The following is a 27695-nucleotide window of genomic DNA, read 5'->3' as shown; positions in this document are numbered from 1 at the left end:
AATATTGGTAAAAAAAAAGGGGTGAACCAGAGATCCTGATGCAAGGAGACAAATTTGATTTCCCTGGTATTTCTGAGACTTTTTGGAAATGGAATAAGTTGGAAGGAAAATTTAACTTATCCAGAAGGAATAGGATCAGTGAAGGCGGTGAGGGAATGGTACAAAATAGCAGGCACCAGATGGGGAAGAGCATTTGGGTGAAGATCATTTAAGGGGGAAAGAGAGGTGTGATATCATAGACCACCTGGACAGAAAGGGGAAATAGATGAGGTCTCCAGGAAACCATCTCCAACCTTGGAATGTAGGTATGACATGATGAGGCTTGTCCTTCATTTTTAAAGAAGACTATGACATTAGGGAGGTGATGCCAGCGCAAGCACATGAATTGGATTTGAGTGAGGGGGTGCTGTGTTAAGTTATCAGCCTCATTTTCTCCTTTAGAGTTACCTGGGCCCAGTGGCCAGATATGAATTAGGATGACTGGAGATAGTCCTGAATGTGAAGCAATCAGGTTAAATGATTTGCCCAAGGTCACACAGCTAGTAAGTAGCAAGTGTCTGAGGTTGGATTCAAACTCCCATCCCCCTGTCTCCAAGGTCAGTGCTCTATCCACCACCTAGCCTGGCATAGTAGTGAGAGGTAGGACAGTGTGAGGATAGAAATACTAGCGTGCAAAAGAGACTGAGCCAAGTTCTGCCTCCAAAACTTACTAGTCATTTTGAGCTTCAGTCTCTGTCCTATAAAATGGAGATAAGACTGTCTATGGAACTTATCTCACAGGGTTGCTGAGGGGAATGAATTAGGCTTTTTTAAGTCTTAAAAGTATTATATAAAAGCATTTTATAAAGCAATTATAAAGACATCTGCTGGAGAAGCTTTTGGTGTGGGAAGAGTAGATTAAAGGCTAGTTCAGAGAAATGACAGAAAGGTTTCTTAGGACTAAAATTCTATGGAGGAAATCTACTCAGAATGGAAGTTCTTCACAATGATTTTTTCTTATTTTATATTTTATTTCTATTAATTAGCATTTATTTTCTCTTCTGCAACCTTACCCTTATTTAAAAAAATACAGACCAAAGCTTTGTAACAAACAGGCATATTAAAACAAAAAAATTCCCAAATTGACTATGTCCCCAAATTCTATCATCTCTTTGTCAAGATAGGAGTAGCATGCTGCATGATCCGTCTTTGTGAATCTCAAATCTTTGTCTTTATTTATTTGTTCGTTCGTTCATTTATTTATTTGTTTGTTTATTTATTTTTTGGGTTTTTTTTTTTTTTTTGCAAGGCAAATGGGGTGGGGTTAAGTGGCTTGCCCAAGGCCACACAGCTAGGTAATTATTAAGTGTCTGAGACCGGATTTGAACCCACATACTCCTGACTCCAGGGCTGGTGCTTTATCCCCTGTGCCACCTAGCCGCCCCATCTTTATTTATAATAACAATGTTGGTATGTTATAAATTGTTTCCCTGATTTTGCTCTCAGCTTTAGTTTGCACAAGTTTTTCCAGGTTTCTCTGAAACCATCCATTTTGTCATTTCTCATGGAACAATCATATTGTATTACCAAGAAAGAAATTCTAAAGATGTAAGAGAAACCTGATGAGAAAGAAAAAGTTATCGAAGATAACTTGGACGAATAGGAACTTATCAATAAGTTTAGATTTCAGAAAGACCTATACAGAAAATGGAAACAAAGGCAAAGGGTTCATTGCAAACAGATAGCATTTCTCCAATGTAGAAACCACCAAACAAGTTCTTTTGATGAATTCAGAACATCTAAGTGATCCTTTCCAACACACAGTTTACCTCCAAGCTGGGCCATGTCCCTCTTGAGGTCAATGTTTGATCATCTATACTTAGGAAAGAAACACAAAACAGAAAAGGAAACTTAGGGCTCTAAAATGTAGCCTCAGGTTCACTTACCAGGCAGGAGATATACATACATATATATATATATATATATATATATATATATATATATATATATATATATAGCTGTAATATGCTTATGGATTGCAGCATAGAGTGAACTACCTTTCTCCTATTCCTCATAAGGAAGTTGCAGAGTTATGTGATGATGCTTGATGGTTTGAAAGAAGAAAGGTCCAGGGGTAGAATTATCTTTTTAAAGCTCACTGGTTATGAACTCTTCCTGCTCAATGACCAAAAATGTGTTTGTTCCATCATCCCAGTGTGTTGTCATATATGACCAGAAACAACCAGGGAATTCATTACCCCCAAAGCACTCAAGAATAGAGATAACAATCATGATTGGTCAGAATCAGGTGGGGAGCCTGAACATTCTCTATACAATCCCCAGTTATAAAAAGAATACAAATTGTAAATGGCCAAGGAGCGATGGAGAGCTCCATGGTGGCCAGAGACAGGCTACCACAACATACAAAAGTGACTTGCACTCACCAGGTGGCTTAATGATAGTCTCTGGAAATTTATCTTCAGAAAAGAGGAAGGTTGATCATATCTTGACTGTAAAGGATAATGACTATAAAGCTAACCAATGTGGAGAAAGTCCCCCCAACCCAGTACATTATGTTGTTCCTAGGTATAGAGAGTGGGACACTGTCTAGAATAGAATGACAACACAAGAAGCCATGAATGATTTATATTCTGCATACTCTAGAGGGATCACCCATGTTACTGAAGTCCTAGATTCATCTAAGTGCTCAGGTAGACCTGTTACCTTATTGTCTCTGGTGATACAGGTCACAGCCCATCCATTTTCTCTCTCCCCCTCCCTCCTTCTCTTCCATATTCATCTTTCTCCTCCTCCTCCTCCTCCTTTTCCTTTCTTTTTTTTTTTTTTTTTTTTTTTTTTGGTTTTTGCATGGCAATAGTGTTAAGTGACTTGCCCAAGGTCATGGATAATTATTAAGTGTCTGAGTCTGGATTTGCACTCAGGTACTCCTGACTCCAGGGCCAGTGCTCTATCCACTGCACCACCTAGCCTCCCCTGAGTCAACTTCTTGAATTCAAATCTAGCCTTTCTAGCTATATGAACATGGGCAAGCCACTTAACTTTTGCCCAGGATAATGATACCTCCTCCTTCCCAGGGTTTTATCATGAGGACCAAATGAGAGAGTATTCATAAAGCACTTAACACTATGTTTATTCTTGTGTGATTCTTATCCATGTCCTCTCATCATTTAAAGATTTAAATTTAAAACTGAAAAATCCCTGTTCTTATTCATGATTGTTGTTCATATAGATTGATTTCTCTCTGCACCACCCCCTCAGCATTTTTTCTCCTCAAGATTTTTCAGAATACTCTGTCTAAATCTTCCCCTTTTCTCTATCTCTGGCAACTTTGGATTAGAGTTATTTGTGCATGTGCTATGTTCTGCTTAAGCTCTATGAAGGCAAGAACTTCTTTTAATAGCTCTGATTGGGATCTGTGATTTTAACATTATCATTATCAGTCCTCCCAGATGAGGAAACTCCTCTAATGTCAATCAACTCTACCCCTGGAGATTAACAAATGTTCTTAGACTTCTTATCTTAAGACAGGGGCCTTGAATATGGAGAGGTTCAATGACTACAGCCAGTTGTTGTCAGAAGTGGGGCCTGAACTCATGCTTTTCTGCCTCGGAGGCCACCTTCCCATCTCACACTGATTCTCAAGGAGGCTTTTAATAAATATTCATTAGACAGCATAGCCAGTTAATTTGCTTTTGGCCTGTAGAGCTAATTGAAGGGGAAGGGTAGATTCAGTCTCATCCAGGATAGATCCATGCTCTGAAGAGCTTTGGTTATAGGTGGTGTTCATCATTCCCGAAAGACTATAGGATACTACAACAACAGTCAAAAGAGAGAACCAAGAGTCTCAGGAAGAATAGGGATGGTAAAGGAGATCAGAAAATCATAGAAATGATGTCTCAGTGTTCATCCCCAAGCCTTTATTGAAAAGGCATGAATGAGCTGAACATAGTTCCTAAGCCAACATCCAGGGTGGAGTGACTTAAAACACAGGGAGAGAAAGACTGTAAAATCAGGGAAAATGACAGTCCCAAAGGCACAGCATAACTTTGAAATGAAAAAAGCTGCAGTTTCAAAGCCCAGAGTCAAATATCTAATAAGCAAATCAAATATAAAAAGAAAAGACAAACTTCAAAAAGATAAATTTTAAATAGAAGGCCAGTTATTATAGTGACTTTGGTCTATTTCTCCTCCAGTTCAGCCTCCTCTTATCCCCCATCCCTGCTCTGGAGTCTTAATTGACAAATATGATCATAATTTTACTTTGAAGTAAAAATTTTTATTCTATATATTTTTTTACCTTATGGATTAAAAAAAAATGTACCTTGTCCATTGACAAATCTTGTTCCTTTAGATTATTCCTAAATTTTGTGACTTCTAGTGCTAAGAGTGGAAAGGCAAGTACAAGTTGCTACATTTCTTAGATATAGTAGAATTCTATAACAATGGTGAGCCTAGCATACACCAGGCCAGATCATATGTCCCCAAATATAATAGCTCTATAAAACAAACACTGATAGAAGGTAGTTTAAAATGGAAAGGAATCATCCAACAATAACCTTAAAAAGAGTTCTTTGCAATATAAAAATGGGATATCCATTAAATTACAGCATGACTTGGACTGTAGAAGACAGAAAGGCAGACCAGGGATGTGAAATCAGAGTCTTCATCCCATTTTGGTCCTTATTACTCTTGTGTCATCAGACAAGACCTTTACCTCTCTGGACTAGTTTCTTCAGCTATAAAAATAAGAGTATTGGGTCAGATGACCACATCTATGTCTTTGGAACAAAACTTTTGCTATCACTGTGTCATTTGTCAGTTGTTTCTGATATACCTTTAGGGGTTTTCATGGGAAGGATACTGGAATACTTTGCCATTTCCTTCTTCAGTTCATTTTACAGATGAGGAAATGAATGGAAGCAAACAGGGTTCCACAGCTAGTAAGGTTCTGAAGTCAGATTTGAACTCAGGAAGATGGAGTCTTCCTGACTCCAGGCTGGGTACTCTATCCATTTATTAGGACAATCTGCCTCTTCCTATCAAAACAAAACAAAACAAAGTCATGGTTTTCTAGAAATAAATCTACCCTGTCTTCAACTCAATTTCTTGGTAGCTTGATCTGTGGAATGTGCTCCCCCTACCTGTGAGAGAAGAATAATATATTTGTTGCCACTGATATGACTTTAAATGAGGCTATAAAGGGATGAATTTAAGGAACTAGTGGTTCTGTTGGGGAATTCTTATTGCTGCCAATGATTCCCTTGCAAAGGAGCTAATTACATTTAGTAAGGACTTTTGCCTGATAAAATAATTAAAAATAAATAGCTCTCTTTGGAAATGCAAATTGCCCTGCATTAAAGCAACCATGCTTCCTACAGAGGCAGTAAATAGTCTGATTCTCTCAAGTCTGTTTGTTACGTGGGACTCAAAGCTACCTATTCAGCCTACTGCAACAGCCTCCTGACAGTTTCTGAAATTCATCTCAGGGACAGATAGTTTTTTAAATTAAATTTTATTCTTTTCAATCAATGAAAATCTTCCTTCTCTCTTTACTACCTCCTCCATCCCACCCCCACCCCCGCCGAGAAAGAGAGAAAAGGAAGCCCCTGTTATATGTACAGTCAAACAAAACAAATTCCTGCATTAGTCATGTTTAAAAAATATGTCTCCATCTTCACTGAGTCTGTTACTTCTCTAAGAAGAGGTAGGAGTAACATGTTTCATCTTGAGTCCTCTGAAATCACAGTGGATCATCACATCGATCAGAATGTCATTAGGTCATTCAAAATTATTTTGTCTTTACAATATTGTTGTTATTTTTTTAAATAATTCTCTCGGTTCTGCTTACTTTACTTTGTATCAGTTCATATAATTCTTCCCAAGTTTCTCTAAAACCATCCATTTCATAATTTCTTATAGCATCACATTCAGATATTGTTTAGTCATTCCCCAATGGAGGGGCACCCCTTCTGTTTCTAATTCTTTGCCACTGCAAAAAAAAAAGAGATTCTATAAATATTTTTGTCAATCTGGCTATTGTTGGCTTGGTTTAGGAATAATAAGAGGGTATAATTTTTAGAGAGCTAAAGGTCCCAGTTTTTAGGTTCCCAGTTGCTTTGGGAATCCTTTTTTCTCTGAGAAGTCAATAGGAGCCCCAAATGTTTCTAGCATCTAGTACTTTCCATAGAGTAAGAACTGATTGGTTGAGAACAAAGAACTTAAAGTAATAATATCTGATCTATTTAATTTATTTATTCCCTTAACTCGTGAATCATCTGGAGGAGGATCATTTTTCAGAGCTTACTCAGTACAAAAGGATTCTATACCACCCCCTTCCCCCCCAAAAATGGCCCCAGAAAACAAAATCAGAAACCACTTTGACTAACCTTGAGCTATAAGAGAATCTGGTTCATTAAGAATACTGGATTTGTAATTGGAGAAGCTGGGTTCAAATAATGATGCTACTGCTTATTATTTGTGTAAGTTTGAGGAAGTCTTTTAACTTCCATTTTCTTTTTAATAGAAGAGAATATGGACCAGTTGTTATTTAAGTATCCTTTCTAGCTCTAATTCCTCTGACTAATTTTAAACACAACCCCTTTCCCTTATCCCATCTCTACATTGATTAATCAATATTAAACACTTTCTTGTTTAATTTGGAAGGGTAATGAAAAGATAGAGCAACTAGGTGACTTCATAATGGAGAGAGTGCTGGGCCTGAAGTCAGGAAGACTCATCTTTCTGAGATCAAATCCAGCCTCACACACTTACTAGCTGTGTGATCCTGGGCAAGCCACTTCCCCCTGTTTTCCTCAGTTTCCTCATCTGTCAAATGAGCTGGAGAAAGAAATGGTAAACCACTCCAGTATCTTTGCCAAGAAAATGCCAAATGGGGTCATTAAGTGTCAGACAGGACTGAAACTACTAAACAAGAAAAAAGGGAATATAAAATGGAATTCTTGCTCTTAGGAAGCTTATGGTTTTGTAGGAGAATCATGTATGTGAGACAATTGAAAAACACATTTTCATTTCTTTCTGCTAGGCTAGTTGGTTACCTTCTTACAGCCACAAGGACCTGTGAAACGAGGTTATTATATAAGGGAAAAAATGAGTGCAATTAAAGTGATTCAGTCCACACAAGTATTTCCAGACAGGGATTCCTTTCAGTGTTCAACTGATTTCATTTTCCTCCTCCTCCTCTGGTTTCTCATCACTCTTAATGCCATTTTAGTTCAGGATGCTTCCTTCAGCCCCTTTCAAGTCTACCCAGAGGGTCCTTTCTTTCTGCACTTTAGAACTCTGTAGAGACACCTTCTTGGCCTTTCTGTGTAAGTAAAATGTGAAAATGAGGAGGGGGATGAAAATAATAAAGGGACAGATAACCAGGAAGTGTAATAAAAGAGATGACGAACAGATCCTGGATGAAAATGTGGGCTCTGCAATAAAAAAGAGAAAAATAATTATTGGAGCTAGCAGCTAATTCTTGCCTAGTTCATTTGTATTGATCAGTTAGAAGCAATTCCTGATTTGTTACAAATAGTTATCTATAAACAGGGGTTAAATAACAGTCATAAGTCTCTTAAATCATAGGAGACGAATGTAGAGGGAATAACATGTGTAGAAATTGAGCCCGTTCATCCAAGTAAATAAGCTCTTTCAACAAAACCGTCCTTCTCCTCCTGTCGAGCTATTTATCACTATTCTGAAAATCTAGAGCAGTATAGAACAATATTTTGGATGGCTATGGGATTCTGGAATTAGGTGAATGACTCAACAACCACTATTGCTCATGCCTAGCAAGGATATCTATTATTTGGTCCTAAATTCTGGAGAAGTTGTTGCTTTTTTTGTTTTGTTTTTTGCTTTTGTGGGGCAATAGAATTAGATTACATAATTACTAATAATCAGTGTCAGAGTTTACATTTAAACTCAGGTCCTACTGACTCCAGAGCTGGTGCTCTAACCCCTGTGCCACCTAGCTGCCCCATATTGAAGAGTTTTGAAGGTTCTAGTTGTTTAAAGATAGAATTTTTGTGTTATTTTTTCTTTTTCTGTCACCTCCCTTTCCAATGGATTCCCTCCTTTTCTCTACACTTCCATGGTTTTTTTCTCCTTCCCCCTTCCCAGAGAGCTAACTCAATAGAAAGGAAAAGAAGAAAAAAAAAGACACAGTTCAGTAAAACATAGTATAAAAGTTTGATGTAAAATGGTCCATACTCATAGTCCCTCCACCCTTGCAAAGAAGGCTCTAATTGTTCAACTATCATTGGTGAAGGCTACAATTCAAAATAAGAAACTTTTGATGCCCAAATAAGAGAGCCTAGTTGGTGATGGCAAAGAAGTTGGGCTGAGGAAATGACATAAAGATGTTCAGAAGCCTAATGATTTCAGCCTCTGGCACAGTAGAGAATTACTGAAATGAAATGGTAAGCAAATCTAGAGGCCAAGCTAGCAGGCAGAGCATGCAGCAGAGGGGGCAAAACTGCAAACAGTAGGGGTTCCCCAGAAATAGTGTTCATATTAATTATCAGTGGACAGGCTTTATGTGAATTAATCAGGAAAGGGCACATATTCTAATACCAAAATGCAGATTCTTATTTGCAAATGAAAATGTTAAAGTTAGAGAATTCTAGAATTTAGGAGCAAGAAGGGCGGCTAGCTCAATTTATCATCTATTTCAGTAATACCCTCTGCAACACACATTCATAACTTGGGGTCTACAGATCTCCAGGGAGTCCATGGATTTATTTCAGGGGTACATGAGCTATGGGTTTTGATAAGAAAAACAGATATCTTTATTTTCAATAACCTGTTTGATATCCCTTAATTATTTAATAATAATCTTCTGAGAAGGGGTCTATAGGTTTCAGCAGATCACCAAAGGGATTCATTGCAGAAAAAAAGATTAAAAACTCTTAACATACATTAATTCCTGAATTCCCTTCACTTAAAAGTTTAAAGTAATTGATTTGATTAACAGACTGTAAACTCCATGAGGATAGCAATTGTGCCTAGTAGGAGCCATCATAAGTAGATAGATACATAAATATTACATATATTTATATGTGTATATGCATATTATATATGTATATATGCATGTGTAAAATTTATACAAACACCACATAGTATTATATAACATATTGCATCAAATCATATAATTATATTATATAATATTATGTTATCTAACACACATAATATAGTATGATTATATGAGTATATATTATATAATCTAATATTTATTATATATGATATCTTTTTGTAGAAATGTATTATATAATTAAAATAAAAATATATAAAATAATATATATGATAGATATTTATTCCACATGTAAGACTCTGCTAGTTGGCAGAGATAAAATTAAAGAGATAGTCCCTAATATAGGCTCATGAATAGGAGAGAGTGCCTTAGAGTCCCTTTGGAAAAACCATACTAGCTTTGAGGCATTCTATGTGTTGGTATCTAATTAAAACCATGGTTTATTAGCTCCTACCAAAGGACTGACTTTTTTCAACCAGAGGATAAATGTAGAAGACATTAATCAAGTACTGTAGTAAGTAAAGTGACAGAATAAGATCTGCTTGAGGACTTGCAGGGTGCAGCCTCCCACATGTTCCATCATTAGTGGGGGAAGCACATGTGAATAGGGACCTGCATGAATGGTACAAATACAAGGAACAGATGTGACCTTGGAACATGCATGAAGAGGTACATGCCACTAATCCACGTGGGCTGGGTATACAAGGAATGGTCAGAACATGTGGACAAGGCAACTTATACTCCTGATGCTTAAGAATCACTAGAGATGTCTTCTCATGGCTCATTGCCGAATATTCTGTGATTACCATCTTTTATTGCATAAAATGGGCTCTTCCAGGTTGAGATTAACTAACAGATCTCCAACCCATCAATGATATGAACATATGAAGACTCTACTCTGACCCCGAGGAGTGAGCAGATGAGAACTTTTTTTTTCCAATAGCCATTGAAATGGCTGAAGAAAGTTTGGTGATATATTTAGAGTTTGATCAGACATTGAAGACTTGGAAGTCACCTACCACATCCTGGGCTATGGCCACACCTTGACTTTTGTCTTGCCACTGGACTTGATGACTCAGGAAGACATTAAGTTTGAGGACTTGTGCAATGTTGCTTTGCTTAAATCCAATTCAGGCACAAGTCAAGACTTTACCCCATGGTACTCTTCAAAAAGGATAAACAATAGGAACAGGATATTACAACTGCCAGGAATCTCCACCAGTCTCATTATTTCTCTACTACTAGTTTCTGGGCTTCATTTCTTTAGGGACATCTATGGCTATTTCAGTTCCTTTCTTCTAAGGCACAGTGACTAAAAAGTTTCTAGAAAAGACAGGTTGACAAGCTTTTTTTAGTTCCTAGTCAAGACTGTGAACCACCATATTTAGTTAACTACCCAAACCAAAGACAGGTAAAGAGATCCGAGACTAAAACAAAGTCTTTTCTTTTTATTACCTGTGTCTCATATTAACTCAAAAATTAGACAACTCTTTAACTTGTAATTCTCATTTGATCCCTTATGGGAATTCTGGACATCACAGGGTTTTTAACAAATCCTATAGGACTTCATAGGAGGCATGTGGAAGCTATGACTACAAAGCATATGGCAATTCCAAGAACCTTTCAGAATTGACATGAAAATGAATTCAATCAAGAAGAATGTTTTTAGGACAGTCAAGGGGGGCAGATCCAAGATGGAGATAGGAGAAGATCCTGGGCTAGGTATTCTCTCCATAATATTCCAAAAATCTTAAAATTATGACTCTAACTAAATTTTTGAGAGACAGAACCCACAGAAAGACCCAGTGAGGCAATTCTCCAGACCAAGGTAACCTGGAAAATAGTGGAAAGGCTCTGTTCCATGGGGTTAGAGGGGCAGCTTGCCAGAGTGAAAAACCTTCAGCCCCCACAAGAGGCAGCCCCAGGACGTGTGGGAGCCATGGCTCATGGCAGCGGGGGCAGTTTCCTAACCTAAAGCCTGGAAATACCAAGCACAACTTGGGGGATCAGTGAGATGGACCTTTGCCAGAGCAAGTGTGCAACCCTGAGGGGTGGTTGCCGCAGTCAGTAGGTCAGTGCAGCAGAGGTGCCCCGGCAGCCCAGATCCAGGAAACCGAAAAAAGTGTGGAGCCAGCAAGCAGGAGCCTCTAGACAACTGAAGGCCATTGAAGGTAGGGGAGACTTCCGAGATTTGTCCTCTGTACCTAGAACAGGACTCTGGGGCTCTGACAACATTCAGATCCTGATTGAAGTCTAGGCCCACCCATAGAAGAGGCACCCCCCTCACCTCAGCCCTATGGCAGAGGGGTACACTTGTGGTCATTCACAGACCAGGAGGGAAGTCAGAGCTTCACACACTGAGATCCCTGTGGGGGGGGGTGTCCCAATAATACTCAAAAGCTCAGGAAGCACCCCAAAACCAAGCACAGCCTGGAGAAATGAGTAAACAGAGAAAAAAGAGGAACACCATTGAGAAATACATTGTCTATGATCCCAAGAAGGATCAAAATACTCAATCTGAAGGTGAGGAAGTATAAGCTCCTGCATCTAAAGACTCCAAGAAAAATGAAAGTTGGGCTCAGGCTATGATAGAGCTCAAGAAAAATTGAAAATCAAGTCAGGGAGATAGAAGGAAAAATTGGGAAAAGAAATGAGAGAGTTGCAGGAAAAAAACATGAAAAGAAGTCAACAGCTTAGTCAAGGAGATAAAAAAATGCTGAAGAAAATAACATATTAAAAATCAGCATAGGTAAAATGGATAAAACAGTTCAAAAAGTTATTGAGAAGAATGCTTTAAAAAGCAAAATTGGTTAGATGGAAAAGGAGAGAAGAAAGCTCTGAGGAAAAGAAATCCCTCAGATATAGAATGGAGTTAAAGGAAGCTGATGACTTTGTAAGAACTCAAGACACAGTACTTCAAACCAAAAGAATGAAAAATTAGAAGAAAATGTGAGACATCTCATTGAAAAAAACAACTGATCTGGTAAACAGATTCAGGAAAGATAATTTAAAAATTATTGGGAAACCTGAAAGTAATGATCAGGAAAAGAGCCTAAAGAATTCCTACAGGAAAATTGCCCAGATATCCTAGAAGCAGAGGGCAAAATAGAAATTGAGAGAATCCACAGATCTCTCCTGGAAAGAGATCCAAAAAAAAAAAAATCAACCCCCAGGTATATTATAGCCAAGTTCCAGAACTCCCAAGTCAAAGAGAAAATATTACAAGCAGCCAGAAGGACACATTTCAATGTTGTAGAGCTGTAGTCAGGATCACACAGGACTTAGCAGCAACTACATTAAGGGCTCATAGGACTTGGAATATAATATTCTGGAAGGCAAAAGAGCTTGGAATGCAACTGAGAATCAACTACCCAACAAAAATGAACATCCTCTTCCAGGAGAAAAGATGGGACTTTCATTGAAGCAGGGGAATTTCAAATTCCTGTTGAAACAACCAGAGCTAAACAGAAAGTTTGACCTTCAAGTACAGGACTCAGGTGAAGCATGGGGAGCAGAGGAGAAGGGTAAAATATGAGAGACTTAATGATGATGAACTGCATGTATTCCTGCATAGAAAAATGATACAGATAATATTCATATGAAACCTCTTATTCAATAGAGCAGGTAGAAGGAGCTTACATAGATGAGACACAGGAGAGAGAGCTGAATTTGAAGATATAATATATTGAAAAAATGGAGTCAATGGCTAAAAGGGAAATGTACTGGGAGTAAGAGAAAGGAGAGGTAGAATAGGCTAAGATATTTCATATAAAATATTTTTTTATTTTATTGCAATGAGCTATTGCAATGATATGGAAGAGGGGAAGGTGAGGGGGAATGAGGGAACCTTCAACTCTCATCAGAAATGGCTCAGAGAGGAAACAGCATATACACTCAATAGTGTATAGACATCTAGAGTAAAAGGTAGAGAAGGGGGAAAAGGGGAAGGGGGAGATGTGGGTGATAGAGGAGAGGGTAGATCATAGGAGAGAATAGTCAGATATAATATATTTTCTTTTTTACTTCTTGCAAGGGGCTGGAATTGGATGGCCTGTCTGGGACCATGGGGCTGGGTGGTTGTTGGGTCTCAGAGGGTGGTATATGGGCTGGGGTCTCTTGGCTCCAGGGCCAGTGATTAAACCGAGGTGCCACTCAGCTGCCCTACAGCACATTTTAGAAGAGGGACAGAGTGAAAGGAGAGAGAAAATATAATATAAGGTAGTGGGGAGGTATGGATGGAGTTGAATTACAATCACCAACAACAGTGGAAAAATATGGAAGTAACTTTTGTGATGGACTTATCATAAAGAATGTGATCCACCTGAGACAGAGCTGATGGTATCAGAACACAGACTGAAACACATTTTTTTCCTCTTTCTTTTACTTTATTTCTCATGAGGGTCTATATTTTTTTAGGGGGAGGAGGTACTATGTTTACTCTTAAGCAAGAATATTTTAGTAATGTATAAAAAATCACTTGTACAAACATTATTTAAAAGTTAATAAAAAAAGAAGAAAAAATTTTTTTTAGGTTTTTGCACGGCAAATGGGATTAAGTGGCTTGCCCAAAGCCACACAGCTAGGTAATTATTTAGTGTCTGAGACCGGATTTGAACCCAGGTACCCCTGACTCCAAGGCCGGTGCTTTATCTACTAGGCCACCTAGCCACCCCAAAAGTTTTTTTTTTAAAAAGAAAGCAAAATCTTTGCCCACTACTCTCCTGATCCACACCAACAATTCTGGTTTTGGAACTCTATTCTAGTTCCCCTTTCTAGATGCAAAAATACAAAAAAAAATGTGGATAAAATGTATCCAAATAACTCCTATCCTCAAAGAAGCTTGCACTTTAACAAGCAGTATACAATATTTACACAAAGAAATACAAAATAATTTTCAGAAGGAAAAATTAATAACTGTGGTGGAAGTTAAAATCAGGGAAGGCTTTGTAGACATCAGGTATCTGAATTGAACAGACTGAATAAAGGAACAATTAAATTCAATATCATCTGGAGACAGATGTTATTGCATTATGCAAGCATACACACACGTGTGTGTGTGTGTGTGTGTGTGTGTGTGTATACACAAGCATTTGGTTTATAACTTCCAAAGGGCATTAGTGATATGAATTTAGGAGTAAGATTTTTTTTCTAGGAGGGTGTTGGAGCTAGGTCCCTGGAAATTAGGTTGTTAAATTTTCATTGTGAACATTTGCTTAAGAAATCAGCAAATGCTACAAAATCAGGGTTTGACTTAGTGTTTCATTGATTATCTAGATTTAAGAAGGCGATGGGAAAAAAATGTTAATAACACTGGCCAAACTTAAAACCATGTCCTGCATATTTCTCCTCTCTGTCCCTCCCCCTCCCACCCACCCCCAGAGCCAGCTGTTAAACACTAGCATACCCATTTTTTTCTGATCTCCTTTCTCTACCTCCCCCTAAAATCTTTGAGTTTTGATTCTGACAGGGTTAATAATTAAGTCATCTACAACATTATCTTCTGAATCCTTCTGTTTCTTTTCTTTCTTTTTTTTAAGTTTCTCTTTAGCTTTGACTATTGATTGGAAACCCAGTGAGAAGGGTGCAGGAAGGAGTGAGGAGAAGAGAGGGCTATCAGGGACTCTGGAAATTCAAAAGCAAAATTTCCCCATTTTAAAGCAAATTTACACAAGACAGATTGAAGAGCCAGACTAGCAGAGGGCCCTCATTCCTCAGCCAATGCACTTTTACTTTGTGACCTGAGAGACTATGGATAACATCTAGATTCCATTTCTGCAGTTTTCTTAGGGAGGGACAAAAAACTGGCAATAGTGTGCCCCCTTCACCTTCCTGTAATTATTTCAGGGACAGCAGGATCAACCATAGGTGGTTTCAAAGTACTGATGAATTAAAACTGTGGAGGATCTTGCATGTGCTGTTATTTTATATTTGGTGGGTAGAGCTGGTTTAAATGAGAGAGGGAGAGGGAGGAGGGAGAGGAGGGACAGTAGCTAGTAGCCCCTTTGTCACTGAAGCCCTAAGATGAAGTGTGAGGGGATCACTAGGATCCCCAATTTCTGCCAGAGTTGATTACTTTAAGTGAAAAGCTGTCCTAAAAGGATGGCAAAGTGCTCAGATCACTGCTGTAATTTGGCGGATGTTTGAGAAGCCGTCAGCTCAGATGCTTCTAAATGACCTCTCTTGAGAGAGCAGGGTTTGCTCCTGCTCCCCCATTCTCCATCTGCCTCTCAGGATTAGAATTAGTGACATTCAAAAGTCTTAAAAGGTTTGGCATTTTGATTCAATCGGGGTAAGTGCCCAATACTCAGAGTACAGGGCCTGTGAAAACAGAGCCAAATATGTAATGAGAACACTTCATCAAGAGATTTATTTTGGAGCATTCCCAGTCCTAGCCAAAAACATCATGAGGCCCACTCTTGCTATTACCTCAGTAGTTCTGATCATGGCCAGAAGGCAGCTGCAAGAGTATGAAGCAAAGAGGGGCTACTGGAACTGGGGCCAATTCATTCATTTTGGGTAGAAGGGGACCATGTCAATGGGTTATCTCCCCAAATCCTGTTTTCATGAAAAAAAGCAAGAGTGAAGGTGGGTATTAATAATAATAATTTTAATTTTGGAATGGTCTCCCTATCCCAAACACACACATATGCTTTGTTAATAGTCTCTTCATTTGCAATTATTTTCTAGACAAAGGATTCCAATAGAATAACTCCTTAAGAGTAGGGTTGTTTCATTTTGTTGTGGTGTTTTGTTTTGTTCATGTTTTGTTGTTGTTGCTTGTTCTTTGCTCTCAAAGAAGACCGTGACCTTGGGGGAGGTGATGCCATAATAAGCATGTGAACTAGACTTAAGTGAGGGGGATTCTGCTAAGTCACTAGTCTCACTTTTTCCTCCAGAGTCATCTGGGACCAGATCAGAATGACTAGAGATAGTCCTGGATGTGAGGCAATCAGGGTTAAGGGATTTGCCCAAGGTCACCCAATTAGTAAGTCTTGGGGCAGCTAGGCCGACCAGTGGATGGAGCACTGGTCTTGGAGTCAAGAACATGGGAGTTCAAATCCAGCCTCAGATACTTGATCCTTACTAGCTGGGTGACCTTGGGCAAGTTATTTAACCCTGATTGCCTCGCATCTAGTGGCATCTCCAGTCATCCTGACTCATATCTGGTCACTGGACCCAGATGGCTCTGGAAGAGAAAATGAAGCTGGTGATTTAATACAGCACCCTCTCACTCAAATCCAATTCAAATGCTTGTCATGGCATCACATTCCTGATATCATGGTCTTCTTTAAGAATGAAGGACAAGAGGGTGGCTAGGTGACGTAGTGGATAAAGCACTGGCCCTGGAGTCAGGAGTACGTGGGTTCAAATCCAGTCTCAGACACTTAATAATTACCTAGCTATGTGGCCTTGGGCAAGCCACTTAATCCCCGTTTGCCTTACAAAAAAACCTAAGGAAAAAAAAGAATGAAAGGTAAATATTATTATAGTATTTAAGTACAGATTTGAACTCAGATCCTCCTGACTCCAGCACCAGTGCTCCATCCACTTGATCTCCAACTAGGTGTTTCATAAATGTTTATTTAATTCAATATCTTTCAACATTCCGCAAGTATTTATTAAGTGCCTATGTTGCCAGACCCTAGTGATAAGGTTAGGGACTAGATCGATGATTTTCTTGGTTTAGGGAACCCCCAGGCCTGCAAACTCCTTCTATCAACACAGGTCAGCACCTTCTTTGCAAATTATCCTCTTAGAGATTTGAGTTTAGGTGACTTGTCCAGAGTATCACAATCTTCCAGAGGCTACAGCATGGTGATCAGGGACACAGGAAACATATAAGGCCATCAAATGTGCCCAGGGGAAATATATTTTAGGATGTAATAGCCACTATATGGCAGAAGCAATACTTGAACCCTGTCCTGGTAATAACAATGCCAAAAACAAGCCTTCCCTGTTCTCAAGGAGCTTAGATACCAGGACAGCTAAATCAATGCAAAATACAGAGAAAGTGATTCCAAGATAATTTTGAAGTAGTATGCTGCTCTTGGGTGTGTGTTGGGGTGAGAGGAGAGACCAGGAAAGTAAGAGTTGAATTTTTTGGGGGTAGAAGTGCAATTAAGGTTAAATGACTTGCCCGAGTCCCACAGCTAGTAGGTGTCAAGTGTCTGAAGCTAGATTTGAACTCAAGTCCTCCTGACTCTAACCATGGAGTCACTTAGCTGGACCTCTTTGAGTTGAATTTTTAAGAAACTTTGAAGAAATGCAAAGAGGTATCAGTGAGGACAGTATATTCTAGAATGAGGGACAAACTCTACATAGGGAGTGGTGAACAGGAGATGGAATGTTATATACACCAAATATACCTAAGTGAGAGCCAGGAAATTGGAATAGTAAATGATCACTTTGGTTATCCACTTTTGAAAGAGGTCTATGGTTTCTTTTGAATTCCTCTGGCTTCCTGAAAGAATCCTTCAGGTTAATTCCCAAGGCAGACATGATTTGATAATTATCAAGAACCAGAGAGAGGGAGGGGAAGGAGGAGAGGGAGATGCTCTGGCAGCTGCAGTCTGAGATTCTCTGATGCCATTTCCCTGTTTTTACTGAACCATTGACGAGAGGGGAAGATGGAGGTGGAATATCTCCCAGAACGGTCCCAGACCTTTTCTCCCCTCCTTTGGGTCACTTGATTCATCATGAGGATCTAAGAAGTAACTCTCAAGCTGAACCAACTTCAGAAATCTCTCCTGCTTGAGAAGCAGCAGAGAATTGTTTGAGGAATTGTCAGGAATGCCATATGCTATATTTGGCCTGGCCTGGTTTGGAATAAGTTGGTGCTCACTTGGAGTATATACTGGCTTGGGGAGGGGAGAAGAAGAGGGAAAGAGAATGAGAAAGGAAGAGGGAAAGGGAAGGGGAGGAGAAAAGGAGAGGGAAAGAGGACAGGCAGAGAGGCACAAGTCCTGTTGAGATGTTGGGCCAAAATTGGAGCTGGAAGAACCCCTCTGCCCCCTCAAAAAAAAACCCTCTTGAGTATCTAGAGAACATTCAGAATAATTTTCTTCTTCAGATATAATGAAGAGCTAAGAGTTTGTCAAGATCATGATAAAAGACCCAAGACTGCCTCACCTACTTAAAAAAGGCAAGAACCACATCATATCGGGCACTTTTCTTTCCTACAGTTGCCTTTTGAAATGGAATACCTGTTGGTCTTACAGTTAGCCTGGAGAGACTAACAGCAGGAGTATATTGTGCAGTGTCTCAGAAGAAGTAGACTTTTTAAGCACAGAAAATTATATTTGCAGTTATTATCCTTTTCCTCCATTGTAAAAACCTCTGTAGGATCTTGGCCCCAGAACATCAAATGTGGAAATACGGAAGGAATGTGTGGAACATCTAGTAATTGTTGGATGGAAGAGAGGTTAGTGGAAAAAAAAATCTGTCTAGCAACTTGGGTGGAGTTAGAGAAAAACCAAGAGAAGAATAAAATCAAAACCAGGTGCTTCTATTTTTGAAACTCACCTGTCCCAACCAGATGAAAACAGTAGGTTCCAACAATAATCTTTCCCACTTTGGGTCACTCATCAAAGCTGTTTGGTGTCCTCCTAAGCTCCTCCTATCTTTCCATCTCTTTCCTTCTCACTCACAGTTAACCACTTTCATCATCCCTTATAGTACACATCTGCTACCTCTCTGGAACTATTTCCTTCACACAGTGGCAGCATTCCAGTCCAGTTAGGACCCCATTCATTACATTTTCTTTTCTGCCTCCATTCTACCCTACAGTTAAGTTGCTTTTCCTGTTCTGAATCCATTTTACTCTGTGTCTGGAATCAGATAAAAATCGTTTCCCATATTCAGTAGAGTTTATATGTTACTATTGGTAAGGAATAGTTAATATCCACAGGAAAGACTTTCTGAGTGAGGAGGGAAAACTCACTTTCTCCAGGAAATCTTTTAAAATAAGTTGCAGTCTCCTAATAAAGTCTCAGTCTCTCTCTCTCTCTCTCTCTCTCTCTCTCCTGTAAGGCAATGGGGTTAAGTGACTTGCTGAAGGTCTCACAGTTAAGTGTCTGAGACTGAATTTGAACTCAGCTCTGTCCATTGTACCACCCAGATACCCCTAATAAAGTATTTCAAATAAACATATTCTCTGATCCAGCAGATCACATTGGTGAGTACAAACCTCAAGTTGGTCAACGACAAAAAAGAATAGTCTTCATCTTTAAAGCCATATTTTCTGTAGTAGCAAAAAAATTAGAAATAAGGTAGTGCCCTTCTACTGAGGAATGGCAAAAACAAGTTATGGTTCATGAATATCATGGAGAATTGGATGTTCTAAGAAAGGATAAATGTAGGAAAGACATATATGAACTGATACAAAGCAAATTAAACAGAACCAGAAAAATAATAAATACTACAATGATGAAAATGTGAAAGAACACCACCGATAAGACAATTGAAATGGACTGCCGTAAAGTTATAAAGAAGTGAGAAGAAACACCTTCTCCTTTCTTAGCAGAGGTGGGGCTACTGTGAGCATGAAATATTATGTCTTACATTGGATTTGGACCCTACTAAAGTTTTTACAGTGGAGGAAAAGGATAATAACCACAAAAACAATTTTCTATGCTTTAAAGGTCTACCTCTTCTGAGGCATCGCACAATGTATTCCCAACTGATAATTAACTTGGAACTTAAAAAAAATTCTTTGTATGAAGAAGGTGATGGAAGAGAGACATTAAGGAAACATAGATGGGAGCACTAGGTGGCACAGTGATTAGAGTATCAGCCCTGGAGTCAGGAGGACCTGAGTTCAAATCCAGCCTCAGCCACCTAATACTTACTTAGCAGTGTGACCTTAGGCAAGTCACTTAACCCTATTGTCTTGCAAAAAACAACAAAAAAAGAAAATATGATATGAAAGCAAAAGATACAAAGAACAATTAAAAATAAGCCATGTTCTCATCACTCTAGGATGATTTATGTGTAAATACTTTCTTTTTAAAAAATTTTTATTTAAGGCAAGGGGGTTAAGTGACTTGCCCAAGATCACCCAGCAAAGCAATTACGTGTCTGAGGTCACATTTGAACTCAGGTCTTCCAGGGCCAGTGCTCTAACCACTGGGAACACCTTGCTGCCCCTCTGTAAATACTTTCTGAAGAGTTGGATAAGGTGGGTACCGCTGGGTCAAAGATTATGTTCATAGCTTTTGTTACTTTATTAGCAGACTGTAACATATTTTTAAAGATTTCCTAGAGTGGTGACATTTCTAACTCACTCAGTAATATGAAACCAAAGGATAAGATATTATTAATTTAGAGCAAAAGACTTCTGAGATATTTTCTGGATCAATTATTTTTATATATAACAAAAGTGAGATGGCCACTGAGGGCCATTCCTTAGAACCCTTTTCTCTGCCAATGGCTATTTGGATGCTTATAATATCATTTGCCTGCTATATTTGATCAAACGTAATTAATTCATCCCTTAAAAACTCTTAGATTTATTGAATTTCTAGTCCTGACCATGGCAGCACCAGACCAAATAGTGTTGCTGGCTTCGTATGGCCTGCAGGTCTGGCATTCCTCACCCCTGCTTTAGAGTACACGCAGACATTACGTGTCTGGGACTAGGCAACCAAGTAGGAAGTTAAGTCAAAGATGGGTAGCGCAATTCAGAATCTTAAACTATGTGATGTTGAGGGTCCCCTGCTAGGCTGAGCCAGAATTAGTTGAGATTTTCAAAGAGAAAACAGCTTCTGACTGGGGTCTCTAGGCAGGAAACTGTGACTTCAGTGATGGATGGGGAAGGATAGAGCAGTGACTGAAAACAATGAAAAGTGTCTCAGCAGAGAGAGAGGCCTAGTGCTAAGCATTTAGGTCCTGATGGGGCTTAAAATATTGATCTCTCACCTAATTGTAACTATAGTTTTATTTGTTTTTTTAAAGTAGTTTCAAATAATAACTTCTGTTAATGTATGCTTTGATAACTTTTATTCTTGGTATTTATCTCAGTGCAAGAATAAACTGGACAACTAAGTAGCACAGTGGGTAGAGCGCTAGGTCTGGAGGCTCAGGTGGACTTGAGTTCAAATTTAGTCTCAGAGATTTATTAGTTGTGTGACACTGGGAAAAATCACATCACCCTGTTTGCCTCAGTTTCCTCATCTGTAAAATGAACTGGAGAAGGAAATGGAAACTCTCCAAAATCTTTCCTAAGAAAATCCCAAATGGGGTAACCAAGAGTCAGACATGACTGAAATGACTGACCAACAATAAAATGAAGGTGTATATATCCTGTCAGACTTGACTGAAAAATCACTGAACAACAACAGATCCAGACTTGTTGTTTCTGATAAGACTGGTTTGTAAGAAAAGAGGGAGATCACCAATCTGCATCAAATACAAAGGCTGTCAGTGTCAGCCAGCCCCTGTTTCAGGAGCTAATTTTGATACCATTCACCTGTGATGGGTATTTGGGCAAGTTCTACTACCTTCTGGTCTGCATTCACAATTCTGTGTGGGAATGGAAGCTCTGTAGGGAAAAGGAAGGGAAGGATTTTTGCTAGAGATCCATAATTTGTTTTGAGTTAATACAAGTCTGAAAAGAGGAGGGATGATTTTCATTCTAAAAGAGGTTTTGTTCCTAGGAAGGACTGGGCCTAGGAATGTTTACAGTACACATAATTAATCTAATTAAAAAATAAAGTTAAATCATGCCTTAAGGAAAGGTAGAGGGGCAGCTAGGTGGCACAGTAAATAGAGCACTGGCCTTGGAGTCAGGACCTGAGTTCAAATGTAGTCTCAGACACTTAATAATTGCCTAACTTGGGAAGTCACTTAACTCCATTGCCTTACAAAAACAAAAAAAGAAAGAAAGAAAGAAAGAAAGAAAGAAAGAGAAAGAAAGAAAGAAAAAAGAAAGGTAGATAAATGAAGCAAAAAGGAGAAAAGAAAAGAAAGGGGAGCCTAGTAAAATACTATGGGTAAGGGTCAATGTGAGAATCAATGACCCATACTCCTATCCATACTCCTGGAAGCTATGGGAATGGGTAGAATATAGATGACTGAACCCCCTGGGTCCTAAATATTAACTGAACCCAGATAACAATATTTGTATAGTCTTCTTAATTATAGTTGATCAAGAGAGACCAACTAAAACTCAGACTTGGATCCTAAGAGGTGAATTTTCACCTTGCCTTGGTAGAACCAGGATACCATTCCTCCTGTTTTCTGACCTTTTTCCTTTTTCCTCCCCTGGAAGACAGACTCTACTCCCAGGATTTGGGGATCTGACAGGTGAAGCCAGTCAGCAAACCCCATTCTAGCCACTTCCATTAGTCACTGCCTTCTTCACTCCTTCTCATCAGTCTCCCTTCTCTTTGTAAATATTTTTCCTTATTAGAGCATCAGTTTCCTGAGGGTAGGGACTTTCCTGCTGGCTTATTTTCATATTCCCAATAGCTTAGCATGGTATCTAGTGTACAATAAATGCTAAATAAATTTTTAAAAAATCCTTTTTTCCTTAGGTAACTGTAATCTTATGGGTTTTCCCCTTTCCCTTCATCCTTATTACTAAGAATAATAAAAAACAGACTTCAAAAATACCCCCTTCCAAGTTCACAAAGGCACCCCAATCAACCAGACAGGATGGTTGATCCTTTGTTACCTGAATGAAGCACATTGAGCAATGTATGACCTGACTCATCAGAGGTCTGGCTGACCCATTTGCCGGGGCTTCCATGGAGTTGCCATTCCTCCACCTTGCACCAGTATATTCCATTATCCACCATCTCCACGCTTCGAAGTTTAAGGAAAAAATCACCGGTGGATGAGCGATAGCAATGCAGCTTTTCACCATATTCTTTCTTCCCATACTTCAGGACACCATCATGTTGCATTTCCACCAGAATTTCATCTGCAGAATGTTCTTGCTTAAAGAACCAAACCACAGAAAAAAGGGACTCAGAGGTGCCGGAGCTCTCCAAACTGCAGTTGATAGCTACATCTCTATGCTCAAGAGCGTTCTCAGTGTGGTTTATTTTCATTACATTTAGCTTATTTCCTGGGAGACAAAAAGGAAGAAACCAAAATGAAGGAGGAACAAAAGATTTCTTAAGAACAGGTCTTAAAATCTTAAGTCTTTAGATTTTTAAGATCATATAATGAGGTCTGAAATTCTTCTTTGGGGGGGGGCAGCTAGGTGGCACAGTGGATAGAGCACCAGCCCTGGAGTCAGGAGTACCTGAGTTCAAATCTGGCCTCAGATGCTTAATAATTACGTAGCTGTGTGGCCTTGGGCAAGCCACTTAAACCCATTTGTCTTGCAAAAACCTAAAATAAATAAATTCCTCTTTGGGGAATTATTCACATCATCCTAACATCTCTGGACCTCAGTTTCCTTATCTGTAAATGAGAAATTTGGGCTAGTAGATCTCTAAGATCTTTTTCTCATCTCTCTACCCTCTTTTTAAAAATCATGGCCTCAATGATCTACTCTGAACATGTAACTCCTAAATCTGTGTACCCACCCTCATCCTCTGTCTGTTCCCAGAGCTCCAAGTATATATTTTCTCACTGTTTGCTCCACATATGTTGGGATATTGGCAGGGAACAGTGGAAGGGGTTCCGCTCTGGGTTAAAATCTCAGCTTTGTCTTTGATCACCTGTAAGACTTAGGTGAGTCCCATCTTAATCTCTCCAGTTGAATTTCCTTCATTTGGATCCTGAGGGAGGTCAGATTAGATGATCTCTATAGTCCCCTCTATCTCAAAAATCTATAATCTACTCTAAAATACAGGAGCAAATAGCCAAATAGCACCTGGGTGTATTTAAGGCCCCATATTATATGGAAATGAAGTGAAAAGATAGGAAGTATTTTTTTTTATCAGAAGTGGTAGAATAAGTAGGACTCAAAATAGGATGAGTAAAGAGGTAAATTCCTCCACAACTATCCCTTTTTCTTCACTCCAGTTCCATTTTGCATTTTCCTCATGCCTCTGATTTTTTATGCCTCAAATATATAATATTAACAACAGTCTATCTTTTTATCTCTTAGTGAACTTAACTCTTATCTAGGAATACTCTTCTTTTTCTGAGTTTATAAACAAGCACATGAATGAAAAATTCATGATAAAATTATTCCTAGGTAGAATTAACCATCTGATCTATTACTTTGATTTCCATGTGATTTGGAGCTATTTATGTAGCAGTTTATTTTGCTTTTGCTTAAATTTCAATACTTTCAGAACCCTTGATGTCAATGGTATGGGAGCTCTCTACACAAATGGACATTATTGTCACTTCATGTTTAACACCTTTACTAAAATACACCACTTATGGGGCAGCTAGGTGGATAGAGCACTGGCCCTGGAGTCAGGAGGACCCGAGTTCAAATCCGGAGTCAGACACTTAATAATTACCTAGCTGTGTGGCCTTGGGCAAGCCACTTACCCCATTTGCCTTGCAAAAAAAAAAAACAAACCTAAAAAAAATACACCATGTATTCATCTTCATGAGTTGCAGTGACTGAAAAAAGAAGTTGGATCACCCAGGAGTCAACCTGCTGGGCATGCATCTCTAAACAGTCCTTTACTTTATGTAATGCCTCTTTAGTTTGTAAGTATGACCTAACATTTGTACTCCACTGGTATAGTCCTTAAGAACCTATGTCCACTATTTTTTGGAGATTTAACTTTTGAACATCTAATAAATGATCTAATAAATGATAAAAGAATGGATCATTTGATTTCAACCAATGCTGTTACCACATAACAGCACTATCAGTTAAATAAACAAACCTTCTGGTGGGAAAATAAATGTCAATATAATTGGGGTAAAATTATTTGCTAAAGATTGTTAGATATCATAGGCAGTTAGTGAATTTTGTATGTGGAATATTAATGTAATTTTAGCCACAAAACTTAAGGAAACCTGAGAGAATTTACCTATAGGCTTGAGTTTTAATTCTGTCTCTCCTGATTTTTTTTCTCCAAGCTTATACCAAGAACCACTTGTAGACCATAACCATTCTTCCACAGTGCACTGATACATCCCCTGGTCACTGTTATCTACGTTCTGAATGTGGAGATGAAACAGGTCTTTTGAAACCTTCTCACTGTGAAATTTTTGTTTCCTCTTTAAAGTATGAAGATCCTCGCCATATTTGACAACACCTTCTTGATCCGTTCTCAGGATCTTCAGCCATGACGCCATACGAGAAAAGGGGAGGTAATACCAAGTGACAATAACTTGAGTCTTTCCCTTAGTTTGTGATAAGATGCTACATTCGATCTTAGCTTCCACGTTGATGGAGATCTCTTGGACTTGACTATCTGATTTCACTTTCAATTGACTCTCTAAATGAAAGGAAGAGTGATTTTTATTATTTTTTCTATCACAATTCATTCCAACAAACACATTAGGTTCATTGTACACATTCACATGATGGATGTAAGGGTCAAAAAGACCATTATACATATTACCTTTTGTATCAACTGAAATCATACATGCTTTTCAAACTTTTAAGTGCTATAACAAGGCTAACTGTTGTTATCTTTACAACTGCCCTGTAAGAGAGAGAAAATGATCATTTTATTTCATAGTTTTTAATTTTTGAATATGCTCCTCTTTTTTCCTCTGTCTATAAAGTTATCTCTTTGTAACAAAAATAAACAAAGAAAAAATAGTTCAGTAAAAAACCATCCCTCATACATCACTAGCACTGTTACTATTTCTGTGACCTTGGGCAAGTGGCTTCATTTTTCTGGTCTCAGTTTCCTCACTTGTAAACTAAGGAAATTAGAGTAGGTTTCTCTCCCCTCTAAATTGATGATAATACACTTTGAATCTTACATTTTACCATATCTAAGGTATTCAAAGTGCAAAAAAAAGGGGAGGGGAAGGAAGTATGTTTTCTCATCTTCTCTCTGAGGTCAAACTCAATCATTCTAGCATTCGACCTCATTTTGTTCTTTCTACTTACCTTATTGTACTTATGATTTACATTATTTTCTGGTTTCTGACTAATTTACTCTGCATATAAATTTATACTGCATAAATATAATCCTCATAAAGGATGCTTCATTTTATACTGATATGCATTTGACCCTGATATTCTCAGGTCATGTAACTCTTCCCAAGCTTCTCTGAATTTTTGATATTTGTCTTTATGATACAGCAATATCCCATTACATTCATATATTCATCATATTTTAACCATTCTTTAATCAATGAGTATGAAAGATATAACTATGACTCAATTTACATAGCAATGAATTGATCAAAAAAATTATTAAATAATAACATGGGGGGCAGCTAGGTGGCGCAGTAGACAGAGCACTGGCCCTAGAGTCAGGAGGACCTGAATTCAAAACCAGTCTCAGACACTTAATAATTACCTAGCTGTATGACCTTGGGCAAGTCATTGTCCTAAATAAATAAATTTTTTTTAAAAATAAATAATAACAGCAGGGATGGCAGCTAGATAGCACAGGTCCCAGAGCACCAGGCCTAGAATCAGGAAGACTTGAGTTCAAATGTGACCTCAGACATTTATTGGATGTGTGACCCTGGGCCAATCACTTCACCTTGCCTAGCTCAGTTTACTTATCTGTAAAATGAGCTGGACAAGGAGATAGCAAACCACTCCGGTATCTTTGCCAAGAAAACCCCAAATGGGCTTTGTGAAGAGTCGGACACAACTAAACCACAAAATATTCCTAGTACTTTGCTAAGCAATGGTAATACAAAAAGAGGCAAAGCAGTCCCTATCTTGAAGAAAACTTACAATCTAATTAATATTAGATATGATAAAACCTAGGTTCAGAATAGTTAGATGACTTGTCTGTGGTTATATGACTCGTAGGTTTTAGATCTGAGGATTGAATTCAGGTTTTTTCCCCTGATCCCAAACTCAATATCCTTCTCACTTTACCCACGTTGCCACTTATTTATTGGAAGAAAGGCAGCTGACCACAGCAAGGACATCTCATTCTGTCCAGGTTGCATTCTGAGGACCTTATAAATTTAACTTTAACTGAGCACAGACAGATGGAAGTTGTGTGGAGAAAGATTTTGTCTGTTTGAATTTGCATATGGGTCACTTAGAAGGAAGTCTATATACATATTAGAGTCAGCTCTCAATTATCTCCAGGCAGCTTTTCTATTTTGCCATAAATACACCATGGTAAATCTTGTTTCTAACTTCTCACTGACACTGCTTACTTAACTCCTTGTTAGTAAGGCCAACCTTGTAATTCATTACTCATCCACAAGGTGAAGTGAGATGTGGAAAACCAGCAAGGGATGTGTTGTGAACCAGAGAGACAAAGGGAAACACAGAAGGAGAGAAACAGAGACCCAGAAAGAGACAGAGACAAGGACAGAGAGGCAGAGACAAAGACAGCAACAGAGAGAGAGAGAGAGAGAGAGACAGAGAGAGACAGAGAGAGACAGAGAGAGACAGAGACAGAGATAGAGAGACAGAGATGAAGAGAGACACAGAGAGGGAAAGAGACACAGAGACAGACAGAGAGAATGAGAGACAGAGAGACAGAGACAAAGAGAGTGCGAAACAGTGACAGAGAGAGAGGTAGACACTAAGAGACACACAGAGAGAGATAGAAAGACAGAGATATGGACTGAGATAGAAAGA

The 27695-nt window shown here is 38.7% G+C and overlaps 1 protein-coding gene across 1 annotated transcript in view; it reads right to left on the bottom strand.

Annotated features, from left to right (window-relative positions):
* Nucleotides 1-2009: 2009 nt before the first annotated feature.
* The window catches only part of CD101 (CD101 molecule), a 52967-nt gene continuing 27281 nt past the window's right edge, over nucleotides 2010-27695 (bottom strand). The window contains exons 7-9 of the mRNA XM_074188541.1: nucleotides 24988-25398; nucleotides 22710-23105; nucleotides 2010-7436 (exon numbers count right to left, since the gene is read on the bottom strand). Coding sequence (XP_074044642.1) covers nucleotides 7228-7436; nucleotides 22710-23105; nucleotides 24988-25398 — 1016 coding nt within the window. The 3' untranslated portion in view covers nucleotides 2010-7227. The remainder of the gene's footprint in view (nucleotides 7437-22709; nucleotides 23106-24987; nucleotides 25399-27695) is intronic.

The sequence above is a fragment of the Macrotis lagotis genome, chromosome 5 (assembly GCF_037893015.1).
Source record: "Macrotis lagotis isolate mMagLag1 chromosome 5, bilby.v1.9.chrom.fasta, whole genome shotgun sequence".
NCBI classification, from domain to species: Eukaryota; Metazoa; Chordata; class Mammalia; order Peramelemorphia; family Peramelidae; genus Macrotis; species Macrotis lagotis.
The sequence above is the reverse complement of the archived record's forward strand: the minus strand, read 5'-3'. Positions and strand labels throughout refer to the sequence as shown.